The sequence below is a fragment of the Danaus plexippus genome, chromosome 5 (genome assembly GCF_018135715.1).
Source record: "Danaus plexippus chromosome 5, MEX_DaPlex, whole genome shotgun sequence".
Lineage (NCBI taxonomy): Eukaryota > Metazoa > Arthropoda > Insecta > Lepidoptera > Nymphalidae > Danaus > Danaus plexippus.
In genome coordinates this window covers 7,435,312-7,450,383 of record NC_083539.1, presented here as the reverse complement: position 1 = coordinate 7,450,383, position 15,072 = coordinate 7,435,312, and the positions used below count along the sequence as shown (strand labels likewise).

At 30.7% G+C, this 15,072-nt stretch overlaps 1 protein-coding gene across 17 annotated transcripts in view; it reads right to left on the bottom strand.

Moving 5' to 3' along the window:
- Positions 1-15,072, bottom strand: part of LOC116769155 (protein tramtrack, beta isoform) — a 102,067-nt gene that overhangs the window by 11,614 nt on the left and 75,381 nt on the right. Inside the window, exons 5-6 of one of the 17 annotated variants that reach the window (XM_061527657.1) lie at positions 11,115-11,337; positions 10,136-10,187 (exon numbers count right to left, since the gene is read on the bottom strand). The exons of 12 other annotated variants lie outside the window; for them this stretch is intronic. In XM_061527657.1, the coding sequence (XP_061383641.1) occupies positions 10,151-10,187; positions 11,115-11,337 (260 nt within the window). In that variant the 3' untranslated portion in view covers positions 10,136-10,150. Of the gene's footprint in view, positions 1-43; positions 876-5,872; positions 6,127-6,880; positions 7,171-7,358; positions 7,618-10,135; positions 10,188-11,114; positions 11,338-15,072 lie in introns of those variants that run through there. 4 more of the 17 variants (XM_061527653.1, XM_061527682.1, XM_061527642.1 and 1 more) reach the window with 4 other exon arrangements.

Here is a 15,072-nt window from a genome sequence, read left to right as displayed (position 1 = left end):
ACGATTAACAAGCATTTAAGGGAACCATAAAGAAAGCAAGCAGTTTACGACATTTATTAATTTATATATTTTGAATACATTTTCTTATATTGCATTTTTTCGACAGTAGAATTCGGTGCCCATAATTTATGCTAAATATAAATAATACCTAATAAAACAATAGTCTTTATACACCCACAAAAAAAAACACACGTCTTGAATTATACATTATTTACAACATAACTCATAAATAATTTTGTAAGTTAAATCACTGCAATGATTTCTTTTTATTTGGCATACATATATTATTTAAACATAGAAATTTTATACTCATAATTAATTTTTACTACATACACATACCTACAACTTTTTAATGGCCCGCTACGAATGAATGACTCATTCATTGCTAACAGTGGTATGCCTCAGACGGCACAGTTGCACATGATACTGATCTTAATTACACTTGAGAATAAACCTATATATACTTCAATAATACAATAGTTGTTTTCGCATTTTGTACATATTTATTCCAATACATTATGATTATACTATTATTATCATTAATGACTATAGAGTAAACTCCATTTACAAATCTGAGGAGAGACTAAGAATTAACTACTATCTATTATAATACTACTGATAGTTTAACAGACGCTTATCTTTCGGGACCTTTAATAAGACCCCGTTTCTTATGATCATCGAAGGTGGAGGGTGTGTGTGCTGGAACGTAGTAACCCTGATGACTTCGCCGGTGAAAGTCGCTTTGAAGCGTGCCTTGCAAGGATACCCCTTAGTGCACCTCCACATCTTGGCGTAGTCACATCGATCTGATGAATAGTACGTGTACCCTTCGTACAATGCGAGGCTTTTACCGTACTTGTTCCGAAAAAATGTAACTGAAACAAAGGTTTCCATCAAAATAGGCGGGAAAAACTATATCGTGGGAAATAATCATGTATTATTATTTTAGTCACAGAATTCATAGGAAACACATTCTAAATTCAAATCAAGAGTTTCAAAACGGTTTCTGTTTTAAAAAAAAAACGATTTTCGCAAAGATTGTCTGAATCAATATATTAAACATTTTCCTATTTTTTTTTCAGTTCATTTAAATTACGTATTTTTTTTTTTATAACAAGCTATAGTAATGAATTTCGTTATACTTGACAAGGATTCAATCCACGGCGGTGACGGCTGCTTTACCTTCATGATAGCGAGGGAAACAGCGCCATCTGGACTTACCGCTGGATTGATTCGCTAGCAAAAACTTGCTGCTCGAAAAATAGATCGCCTACTTCCCACGAGATGTCACTGTAAACTATGTTATTATTATAAACAACTATATAAAAAAGAACAAAATAACTGTAACACGTTACTAAGTTTACAAAATATTTTTTATTATTACATTGTAACAAATATAAAAAAAGTTATTTTTATAAAGTGCTTGTTATTGGGTTTAAATTTATCCCTCTTTTACATTTTACATTTTACATTTTACCCTCGATACATTTTAAAACTGTAAAGAAGAATTATACATTCATATATTACTATTGAATGTATAATTCTTCTTTAGAATTATTTCTTCTTTACAGTAAATAAAATAATTAAATCTTAAGATAGAATAATTCATTTGGCTGGAGCAAAAAAATATTTTATATAGAATATCTAGACTCAAGAAGAACTTGTATGCTATGAATTCTTTGAGCGAATACTTGACTGGCTATCCTATGTATGTTTGCACGGATGCATGGATGCACGAATGCATGGATTTATATTTGTCGCTTCATGCAAAAATTACGTATAAGTTTTTAATGACCCCTGACATTACTGTTGTTTATTCATCAGGATAAGACTTACGGTATAATAGATTGATATAATTAGTTAGCAGCTGGTATGAAATCACGGGACAAACAGGCTATAGATGTCGTTAGTTGTTGATAAGCATATCTATGGTTTTACCTCCTATAATATATTTTTCTCCAAATAATTCTGAAGTCCAAGCGGACGAAGTCATCAGCAAAAACTAATAATCAATATGGACAATCTTAAATACAATGATTTTTTTTTAAATCAACTAATAAGGCATTTTATTGGGTAACCGACCTCTACCACAATAATCATAAAGAGGGCCCACTATTAATAAGTCTAAATTAGTATTCGAAGAGAGATAATAATAGTTGATGTGATATTGTTAACGTTTTTTGGGGTTCCTACTATTGTACTACAAGCGACAGCTGCATTAGCCTTACCACAAGTGTACATCGTCACACTACAAACCTAGCGTTTCCAGTTCTTCAGTCACGTATCTTTATGATAGTATGAACGTAGCTTTACGAAAGCTAAACTCGAAACGTTCCGTATACAGTCTGATGTTGCAAAACTTGTAGTAAGCAAAGATAGAGATGTAACAATCAATTATACACATATTAATGATTTTAAAACACGTAGAAATCTTACCAATAATCCTCATAAGATTTAAATGTCATATAGTATAATACTTAACCACACATCCACATAATTGCACACACTGACACAGGAAATTCTGATAACGCGTTTGTTCGTGTGTTCAATATTAGGGTAGGAATAGGAGTAGGGGTGGCTAGCCAGGTGGTAGAATAGAAACATGGAATTGGGTATTTTAATGGAATTTCGTTAAAACAATTGATATGATACAAAAACGTCCTTATTTCTAAATAATGCTCTTAAAATATAAAAAGGGTAACAGTGGATATAATAAACTAAAAAACGAATTTATAAAAAAAAAAACCGCTACGGACTCAAGTTGTATGCACGACGGAGGACTTATTAAAGAAAAATTCTAATAATTTAAAATAATATTCAAGTTACAATATATAAGTAAGACTAACTTAAACAGCCTCATTTGATATTCATATTAATACATTTATATAAGTGAGTGGAATTTTGTTATTTTAGAACTTAGGTGTTCGCATAGTTCTTGTTCTTATAAAAATTAGTTTGCCAGTGCAGCTGTTCGATATATTTACTAAAAATATATTAAAGTAGTATTAATTAATATCAGTGATTATGACTCGAGACTAGCTTGACGATAACATTTTCTACCGTCGTGATGGACGCTCGACACAGACGTTTCGCACAGCGCCATCTCGTTTTCACACCGTGATCTTTGTCTTTCAAAAATCTCTGGCCTTCATATTCTAAGACTGGCCCGCCGCGGGTTGAACGGGTTATCGTAGCTGTGGATTACACATCAGATGTATTCACCCCAAAACTAAATCATCTTTATACCAAGATTATATATTTTTATATGGAAATTAATAAAAATACGAACAACAGTATATAGTCTGATTCTTAGATAAAATCACCTTGTAATTTATGCCTTACACTATTAACGAGGTACAGATGTGTAGGAGAATATCTATTAGAAGATTCCGTGTCATTTGAAAGATTATAATATAAAAATAAATTATACAAATGACAAAAAAAAAAAACAAAATATAGGGAAATAAATAATATGATTTTTATTGAAACACTACAATATATTAACGTAGTACAAAATTACATTTACTGTACTATTTATTAATGAAAATAATTGTAATTATTATAAACGTGGAAATGTAAGACAAGTCCATGTTACATTTTATAACAATCTGTCCCTTTTACTAATGGAAAATATTAGTTAAGTGTGTAGTTAATGATTACGGTTTGATGTGATGTTATAATGTCTAGTTTATATATATATATGTATATTCAATAAAAGGGAAACCAACAAAGAACAAACTTAAAGTACAGTGACCTTACGATAAGTTTGCATCAACAAATAACATACGAAGCTTTTCCAGTTTTCTATTCATAAACCTATATTACGCTTCCAAAATATAAAGTTTTTTTTTTAATCATATCGTATCCAACCGGAAGAGGCGTGGTTCGTCTTTATCACTTGACTTAACAAAACATAACTGCCTTTTCTATGACTTGGTATCCAATTATATAACTAGAGCTCTTCATTATCGACTCTTGTGAATGTTTGAGGATATACAGATTCGCAGTGTTTAAACTGTTATTGTAGGTATAACTTATCCTGTACTATACACAGTACTCACATAAACTCCGGATTACGAAAACAGATAAATAATAGCTAATATGTTATTAATGAGTCAATTAAGTTTTTTTTTCATTAATTGGGTGTATTAATTTGACAGAGTAATATTTACTAATCCATACAAACTTTTAAGTAAATAACTGAAATGTATAAGGCTTTGCCCGTAAAAAAAACGTCTCTCCAAAACATGACACTACCAATATGGCAAAATGTACATTTAGATTAAATTAACAAAGTCAAATTAAAAGCTCTTAGTCTCTAGTCGCGACCTTGTTCTTTCACAAATACCTCTCTACACAGTTCAGTTTAATATTGGCGAAATCTATAAGGAAACGTCACTAAATAAGAGAGATGAAGAAGAAGTCAAGTTAAATATGATTATGGTTTATCTGTTTCTTAATGATGACAGCCCCCAAAGTAGTGAGGGATGCGCGGCACGATCGTTTACTGCATCTCCATCTCACTCTACCATTGTGCTCATTCTCATAGTCCTTCACGAATCTGTGCTCACCGAATTGGACAACCGGATTTCCTCTTTGAGAAACAGTGAATCTGACATCTAAAAACAATGGCACCACTGAAATTATCACTATCTATATAATAAAGTAAAAAGGTTTTTTATGTTAATGTTACACTAGATTTTTTTTTTAATTAGTGATCATTATCATTAACTTACCTAAACAAAATATCATTATGTCTGTTTAAATAAAAAATACAATATAAAATATACTATAAATTAATATTAATTAATAAAAATAACAAAAAATATCAGTGCAATTACACGAAAGTATAAAATTGATATTAAAGGATTACACATGAACTGGGTCTATTCAGTGGTTATGAGACGCTATGTGTTTGACGATAGTATTGTCGACTGTTGTTATGGAAGCGCGGCAGCCGTAGGAACGTTTGAAACACCTCCATCTCGTCTTACAGTTGATCTCGTAGTCTTTAATGAACCTGTGACCACCGAATTCCACCACGGGATGCCCTCGTTGAGATACAGTGAATACAACGTCTGTAAATACACGTATATTTTACAAAGGTTTACGCACATACCTACATTTTAATACTAGATAGTTTTTCACGTGTAAAGATTTTTGTTAATGTTGTTTATTTTTTTAGGAAGTTTAAATTTAATACCAATTACTTATCAAACAAAATTATTTCTAGGCTTAAAGTAATAACTTAAATGTTAATATCAAATGTATAATACAAAATCTATAATCTTTTAGAGCTGTCCATAGACTTTTAGTTAGTTGGTAGGTCTTCTACCATAAGGTCTCTGGGGGTAACTCTTGCGGTACCAGTTACACGTTCAATTCCTACATATCGTCCGTATATTGTAAATATAAATTAAAAATTTCAACACATCACGACCTCGATTCATTTGAACAGATACGTCAAATTTAAATTCCTAACCTTATTTAAACTATGTACTCGCAATTCTATTAGCATCAATGAAAAGATTTAAATTGCATTGATAAGAAAATGATATGAGAAATGTCAAGAAAAATTGGTAAAAGATAATGAAGTATGGTATCCAAAGAAATCAGTTATAGAATCACAACTGAGAAATGCTTACAGTGACAATATTACCAGCAGAAAATTACAGCTAAAAGTTTAAAAATATGAAGCATTTAATAAATATTATTATTTATGAACCGTATTTTATTATCTACGTCTTGTAAATATAAGATTGATATATGAGTTTAAAATAAATGAATGTTTAAATAAAATATTAGTCATTCATAATTTATTCAACACTCAAAAGGTTAATTTTCTCTTATAATAAAACTGATGAACCTGTTTTTTTTTATATAGAATTTAATTGACATAAACATATAATCCGTTGCTTGCTTTGTACAATCTAGGCGGAGGGTGAGTGTGTGTTCCAATGCTATGGACGACCTTCAATTCCGATGTCGTGATGATGGACGCCTTACATCCTCGGTGGTACAAGGAACAGTACCACTTCCAATTTTCCCTAGATTTCTTTTTACGATTGTACGTGAAATTCTCAACCATTAACAGTTCACTGCCTCCAGATGTTGTGATTATTTGTCCTGGAAAATTTTCAGATATTTTTTTGCTTATTCTGTTATATTTCTGTTTTTTTTTTTTGTTGTCAAATGTAATATATTTAATGATTTTTATGATACCTATCATAAAAAAGAGAAAATTACGTATACTATAAAGTATCAATAAAATGTACATGTACAATATTTTATTTTGCACTACACCTATATGTGAAAAAAATTTTGTTAATTCGTATTTTTTTTAAATAATTATATCATTAATTCCTACTTCATTTTATTTTATAATAAACAATACTTAGTGTAAATAAAACATTACACTGACGAGGTCTGAATATATTTTTAAAGTTATTACCTACACCTATAATATTTCGTTAACTGGTCTCGGTTGAAAAGATTGTTACAAATTATTCAATATTTAACTATTTTGTTTTTTTTCATTTTATAATATTTATATCTAAGTAATAAACGGTTTCCAAGTTTATAGAGAACAAATATACAAATAGTTATTTTTAATTAGTACACACAAATATCAAATCGATGTTCCGAAAATGTAAACCTATGAATATAGAGTACATTTAACATTTGTTTTCATTATTTCTTTCTGTCAATTTATTCAGACTATTCTCTGAAATTTTGAAACGCTAGGAATCAGGAGCGATTCAGTGTTAGATTCATTGGCAAACAGCTGATCTAATACTGTAAACTTAGGCCAATTTTTATACACGAGCACAAATAATATGTAATAACAGTCAGTTAGTTGTACTTAAGTTATATTTGAGTGTTACAATAAAATATCTTAATAAGTAGTGTGTTGCCGTCCTCTTATGCTATTTCGCCGACATATATAATAATCCCCGCTCCAACTCCTATATAACTGTGGTGGTAGGTGGTTGTGGTCCTCCTTATACTCTACGATATTCAGGTCCGTGGTTGTGACCACAGCCGACTTGCAGCCGCGGTGGTACATGTGGCAATACCACGCCCAACCCTTGCCACAGTTACGCTGACGATTAAACAAGTGCCCGTAAACTTTCAAATAACGTTTGTTGCATATTACTATTATTTTACAGTCTGAAAACATACATGCTCACATTAGAACCTTATTAACACATAATAACTTATTAAAATTCAATAAAACATAATTAAGTCATTTACTATCATTTATTAACATTTTTTTCAAACATAAGCTTAATCCATTGCTTTTTTGTTCACACACTTAAGAAACATAAAATATATAGAGGATTAAAATACTCAAAACCTTATTAAAAACTTATTTTATTTAATTGATTTTCACATAGAATCCTTCATTAGTCTTCATTAATTTTGGTGGTTCGTGTACATGGTGTCCCTTGATCAGCAGAAGATCTGCCTCTTCACCGAGACGAGCTGAAGTCTTGCATCCTCTGTGAAACATAGAGCAGTACCAGATGCTGCCTTGGATGGCTTTTCGCTGGTATCGAAAAGTATATCCGTCTATGTACAGCGTCTTCTTTTTCCCCAACGTAATGAACTTGCAGACTGAAATTAAGACCATATATATACATTAAATAACAGGTTCACAGCCATATTATATCTATTTTATTTGAATAACTCGATGCTATTTTAGTTACTAACTTTGTCATTAGTCCAAAATAACTAACGTTAAATACAGATTACATGCATTTAGGTTCTCAAAAAGAAAGAAATTTTTTTTTTAACTTAATGATATATTAGACTTTTACGAGTATTCATTGAAATAAAAATAATATTGCGTTTTTTAATTATTCTAAACTACGTACTTGATGTTTCGGTTGCTTTGAAGCGATCGTGAGCGGGCGGACGAGATTAAAATGTCTGTCGGTTGGTCTTGTTGATTGTCACCTACCGCCAACTATAAAACTTAATACGAGTGTGTATCAACAGTGTAAAAATTAAAGAAATAAATAAAATTACTATCATAATAACAATTAAAAGATAATGAATTATAAGGCTATAGAAATAACCGCAATGTCATACTTTATAATAACTCAGTTAACTATTCATTTTTTAAGTTTTTTTAACAAATTTTGATGATATAATAAATTATTTTTATGCTGTAGTTAAACCCAAGGAGGTTAGAAAAATTTTCATATTGAAAATTTTTGACGTTAAGAAAAATTTATATCGAAGAGGTGAAACTTCGTAATGTTGGAATGAAAACAGGAAGGTAAAGAAATTGATTTTCAAGGAATTTTTAGTTTTTCTTTAAGACGAACTTTATTAACATTACTCACATACATAGTCATAACTGATTACCCGCAACCAAACGCATCCGCCCCGCCCCCCCTCCCCCCTCGCCAAGGGTAAAACGTTTAACGCAACCTCGTTAGAAGTCGCATAAGAAGTATCAATTTAAAAAAAAAATATGATTTTTTAAGGTGACGTAATACAATAAAAAAAAAATCTTTGATATTAAACACAAATTTTAATAAAACAATGTGTTAATTAAGTATATGAATAACACACGATGTGTCTTTACAACTACATTTAAATATATTACATAAATTAATTTAAAAAATTAAATAATAATTTACAAAATACGCATAACGTAACATAATATTTTAGAAACGAATATTAAATTTTTTAGAATTTTGGTCGCATTTTCTGTTATAAAAAATAACACATCGAATATCATTAAAAGCTCCTTTGGTAACACGTCTAATACCTAATTAATTATAATATTTTTATTAATATATTATAAAAAATATTGTACGTAAACTACTCTGGAATGTTTTAAATCTAATCTAAGTCATATATAAAAAATATATGGGCTCTCTAACTATGAACAACAACAGAAAAATATCTAACATTGTACCAAACGCTACACGTTTTATATCAACTAAAAGCAGATCTTAAACTATTCACAAATAAAAAATAATCCTTCTTTAGCAACTTCCTAAGAATACAATTGGTTGGTTAAATATTTTTTTTTTTTGTTTACTCACAAATAACAGATAATTAACAATTTCTTAAAAGAAGGTTTTCTAAGTTGAACACTCGCCATCATTTATATTGCAATATATTAAACTTATAAATTTATTTGTCACTAAAACCTTACTTGATACGTGATGAAGATAAATTTTATGCAGTAGTTTTCATTGTTACCAAAACGAAATCAGACAAAAAGCATGTTTGAATCGCGTTGTGAACTAACTATGAATTTAAATTCTCATTATTGAACCCGTCAATACGGTTTGCTCGGATTTAATAATTTCCAGCGATCTTAGCCCTTGTTACAGATGTAATTTACTGAAGCCATTGATGCCTCAGACGGACTGTGTATGTTTTACAACCGTTGAAGACCGACAGATAGTTAAAGTATCACCTTTTGTATATTCTTTAATATATCTAAACACATTTAACCATTGGGCTTGTACGGTGGTAATTGAAGTACACTGTATATTGCGTGCCGTTAAATATCAGCTATAACTATGTTAATAAGTTAATTGACTACAATCAAATTGTTTAAAAACTATTCAGAATATTCCATCAAAGCGGTCCGGCATTCCCATGAAGATTCACTGCTCAGCAGTCATTAAGGCACTAGCTGTGGTCCAGATCGAGTACACCTACGCTTGGATTTTTGATTAATTTATTGAAAATATTAACTTGAACAAAATGAAGCCATCGTAACAATAAACACAAAAGTATTTATGGATTTACTTTGATTATTTAATTTTAAATTTTTACCAAATACATTATAAATAATAGAAGGACAACTTGATATGCAATGTTTAGCAGATATTGTTTTATATGATATTACTAATGTCTGTGATTAATAAATTAAAATCAAACAAAATAATCACTCCTCTGCCGGACCGCTTGGTAATGGTTATAAAATATTTATAAAATCAGTTACTAGGCGTGAGAGTGTAGCCCGGTCGTGGATATGACGACACCGTCTATAGTAACTGCGGACGCTTTGCACTTTAGTTTGTGTTTCTTGGCGCAAGTCCAACGAATGCGATTCCCGATCAAGGAGCGAGAGTGCCGAAAGAACTTGTGTCCTCCGATGTAAATATTAGTAGACTCCCTACAGAGCCTCGCCCGCAAAATCGCGCGCACCAGATCTGAAAAACATTACCTATAGTTAGTCGCCACACAAATGATATTAACAAATTTAAATCTTTATTATATTATTTTCAGAAAAAATAAATTCTATATTTTGTTTAAAACACATTAATTTCAATCTGTTTATTTGATAAACACAATAAATTTGAACATTTCTCAATGCTTGATCTATAAAAACAAATCCTTAATATTAAATGTAATCATAAAAGTATTAAACTTACACTATTAAATATGTACATATAAAAATTAAATGAAAAATACTGTAAGTAATATTACTGAAATATAATGTAAATAAATAATATGTTAACTAAAACGAAGAACGTCACACAAAATTTACGAATAATTATCATTTTTTCTATAACAGCTGCTAGCTGCTAATGCTATATAATACATGACATTTTTTATATTTACAAATATTATTAGTTAGTGAAAGTTGTGTAAGCCACCGCTTATACTTTAACCTGTCTTAAACTGACTTAAATATGTAAAAATGCTATGATATAAAAAAAAATTGAGCACGATAATATTATATATATAAAACATTAATTTAAAAATACAATATTGTTTTGGTTAGCAAAAATTATGACAGGAATTAATTTGTTTCATTGGCAAAATTTATAGTAATGTCATTTATATCTAGATTGTTTATTTCATAGCAGTTACAAAAACTATCTTTTCAACATTAAGAAAATGGTACGTCGTTGATGAGAAACATCTAACTTTGTTTTTCTTTTTGCTACAACAAATGTCTTAGAAATGATTATATATTCACATAATTATTTATGCAAAACGATCGGCAATCGTTCTTTAAATCTCTGTATAAGAAAATAGTGAAGAAAAATTATTTACAAAGGGAAAAAGGACTCCAAATAGTTCATTATGTAATCATAATTCTGTATGAAAACCTATGAAAAACATATATCTACATTTTGACATAATGTCCGGAGGCTGTAACGTGGTACTCGGGAGGTTCGTGGGTGTGATTCTCCTGCAGGAACCTGAGATTCCCTACACCATCAGTCCGAGCCTTCGCCTGGCAATTCCTGCTCTTCTTCCTTGTACAATACCAGAACATTGGACTGTACTCCGAGAAGGTATATCCATTTATCATCAGCATGCCTTTCTTAGTACGACTCGGTATTCTAACCACTGCAATATAGCTTCCATTTAATACAAGTCACTTTTATTTAAAATAAATTTTTTGAAAGGATCTTTAGCGGATTTTCATTTGATAGCGTCACTATTTTAAAATAATTTTTCAATTTTTTTTTGGCAAAGTACATATTTGTTAAGTGTTCTATTAAAAGTTTCCTTACACAAGGTAACTCTAAAAGAAATTACTTCTTTTCTAACGCTGTTATTACATTTAATGTCATATCATATGGATAACAAATTATATTGTCATTTAACTTCATAACAAGCTGTTTAAGACATTCAGAATTCAGTGAGCAACCCATGGTTATGTTGATTGGTTGTCCTTATAACCACGTCGTCTACGGTCAGCAACCTGCTCTTGCAACCCGTGTTCCGTTTGGTACACCTCCATATCATCTTGGAACCCCAACCACCCTGGCAATTAAATCTATGGCCATTTACAATCAACGCTCGTTTACCGCGCTTCGTGTTCTCGAAGTAAGCTGAAATGTATGAAGGTATCAGGAAACTATTTCAATTGAAAACTACATTTATATTTAAGTATAGTATGCATACGTACATACGTATGAAAACAAGAAACTGAAGAAAAAGTAACTTAATTTTATTTCTCATAAGCTATAATTCTCTAAACTTAACTTTTGTTAGCTTATGAATTCTGACGGAAAAAAATTATGTTAATGTTAATAATATTTTACTCATATAATGTATATGTACACACATTTACATTGCCTGGGGATATTTCATTTTTACCTTATTATATGAAATTCTGTATATATATACAATTATATATGAAATTGAAGTTTATATTATGGTTTATACTTGCAATACATATAAAGAGATGCATCAAAGATTTTTAGTTTTGGGTGTAATTTTTACTTTGTACATAATGGATTTTATGTAGGAAATTATGAAAATTAAAGTCATAAAACAACAAAAAAAATTAAAGTTAATCAGTATTTCTTCCCCTAACATTAATTAGAGTTCGGCATCGGTTATTCATGCTCAAAATTAAGTTATCCAGATCGATCTGTGGTATGAGGTTTCAGGTTCTTTTCAAGTGTAGGAAAAGTTGTTCTTCTGTTATCAAATTTGGAGAAAAAATTACCATAGCTCTTCGTTGTAACATATCCCATGCGTGTTCAATGGGATTCATATCGGAGGACTGAGCAGGCCAGTCCATAACCCTGATTTCATGTTCCCTAAGCACATTTTATACCAGCTCAGCCGTATGGGTACGGGCATTAAAGTGCATGAGTTGGAACTCCTGACCCATTTGTAGCCTGTGTGGGATAATCACAGGTTCCACTACCTCATTGCGGTATTTCAATGCATTCATCTTCCCTCTTATCCAAATGAGATCGGTTCGCGCACCGATACGAATACCAGCCCATACCATAATAGTGCTGCCTTGATATGAATAGGCTTCTTGTGGATGCTGGAGACGGCTTCGTCTACCAGGAACTCGCCAAACCCTAAGTCTTCGTGAATCCGGATGAAATCCAAACCGAGACTCATCTAAAAAAAATACCATGGACCAAAGAAGGCAATGTGTTATCACTTTTAATTTTTCAGAACTTCACTGTTTTATTTTAACATGAACTAACTTTTCGACGGCCAATTTCGACCGACACTCTTTTCTCGACAATCACTCAAAATTGTTATTATTAGATTGCCCCTGTTTATGTTTTGTGTCCAGCTTCCATTCCTGCAGCTAGCATTAGTCTGTTACATCTCCCTTTAGCTTTGACACCTAACACGAGATGGCATTTGTATATCTCAGCGTTACAGACAAGCGCTCGCAATGATTTTGTCGTATTATAAAACTTTAACATATCTAGAGCTTTAAGCACACATTAGGTTCCATAACTTACATATAGTAAATAAAACCTTATGCACCGATTACGATGTAAGCTATAGAAAATCTAATATTAAAGTGTCCATTAATTAAGATGGTCGCAAAACAAAATATTTTATGTCAACGAATTTATTATATAATAGTATTACAATAAACATAAACTATTTTCTTTAACAATTTCTTTAAGACATGTATAAAGGATTTTCAACATTTATCAATATAATTAATTTCAATATCAACATGATTGTGAACATTTTTCTCATATATGACTTGATTTCTATATGTTTTTATATAAGCTTTACACCCGCTGTTCTTTTTGATGCAGCGCCAAGTTGTACTTTTGTCTTTGTTCATGTAAGCTCTCGTGTAATGATTGCCTTCAAATTCTAGCCTGTACGTGAAATAAGAAAGGCTACCTGTAAGAATATTGGTTTTAAAACACCTATGAATAAAAAAAACTTAACAAAATTAAATGTGATTAAAAAGGCAATTTAAGTTAAATATTATATTATTATTATGAAACAATGAAAAACTGTTAACACTCCGTATGTAGAGCGACGATGAAAATAAAATAAGTATCCTCTACGCGTACGTACACACAACCCGTTCCTAGCACAAAAAATATTAAAATAATCACATTTTGGCATGGTTTTTTATTGATACTGCTAAATGTTTTTTGGTGTGACATTTGGTCAAATCTATTTCCCTTGATCAGTGATTGTGTTTCGTCACATGTAAAACTTCATCGTCTATGGTGACAGCGTACCCTCTACAACCTCCATTGCGCTTGACACATTGCCACGTTGTTTTAACATCATTGACTCTCTTTTTATTATACCGCTTGCCTCCCACGAGGAGTACTCTATTTCCGTATGAAGTCCATAGAAATTCAGCACCTAGAAACACGTTAGGAATTACAAACGGAGGTCTTGTGTTTTGGACGAAAAGCATCAATCACGGTGTGTACCCCATCTCAGTCGGTAGAATTCTATGACGGTTAGTTAAATTAGTTTTAAATAATGACCTCATAAATAAGAATATTAAGTTGTGCAAGAAATAAACAAATCTGATGAATTTAATTTATTCAATGATTGTGCTCGTGTGATATCTTGATGATTTCGTCAAAAAAGGTATGGACAGTGGCTCGGCAGCCGCGATTTTTCCTACTGCAACGCCACAGGAACTTGTTGGAAGTCGATTGTAGGTTATGACAATAGTACTTGGCGCTGTCCATCAACAGCAAGCGCTTGCCTTTAGTCGTCCAAACGAATTCGTAACTAGGACCTGCAATTTTAACGTATTAAAAACTACTTTCGCAATTTATAGTTTGTCAAATATAGAAACGGTGAAAGGTAATAAATAAGAAAAATAACAGTGAAGGTGTAATTTATTTACTTTCAATTCTAATAAAGTCTTAAAATATCTTAGGACATAAATTCGTGAAATAAATTATTAATATGTACTAATCATATTCAAATATTAATTTTATTTTATGTTACCATAAATAAGTTCTCATCGATTACATTCTTATTGAATATTTATCAGAAAATAAAAATTTCCATGCTTCTGTAGCGTTCTATGTGATTTTTTTTTGACCTCGAGGAAAAATCTCTTCAACAACTACATTCTATCTAAACAAAAATATTGTTTTTCCTACAACGTACCTATGTTTTTTTTACATACAGAATAGATAAGTATTCAATTTTTCGTTGTAACCTAATCTACGTTAACATTATGAGACAAAAATATTTTTCTTTCAATATTTTCCAATGAAAATCTTTAAAATAATCTTACATACATTATATAATCTATAAATTAATTACCCGTGTGCATCACACAATGTGCAATTTAATAAATATATTATTAGACATAAA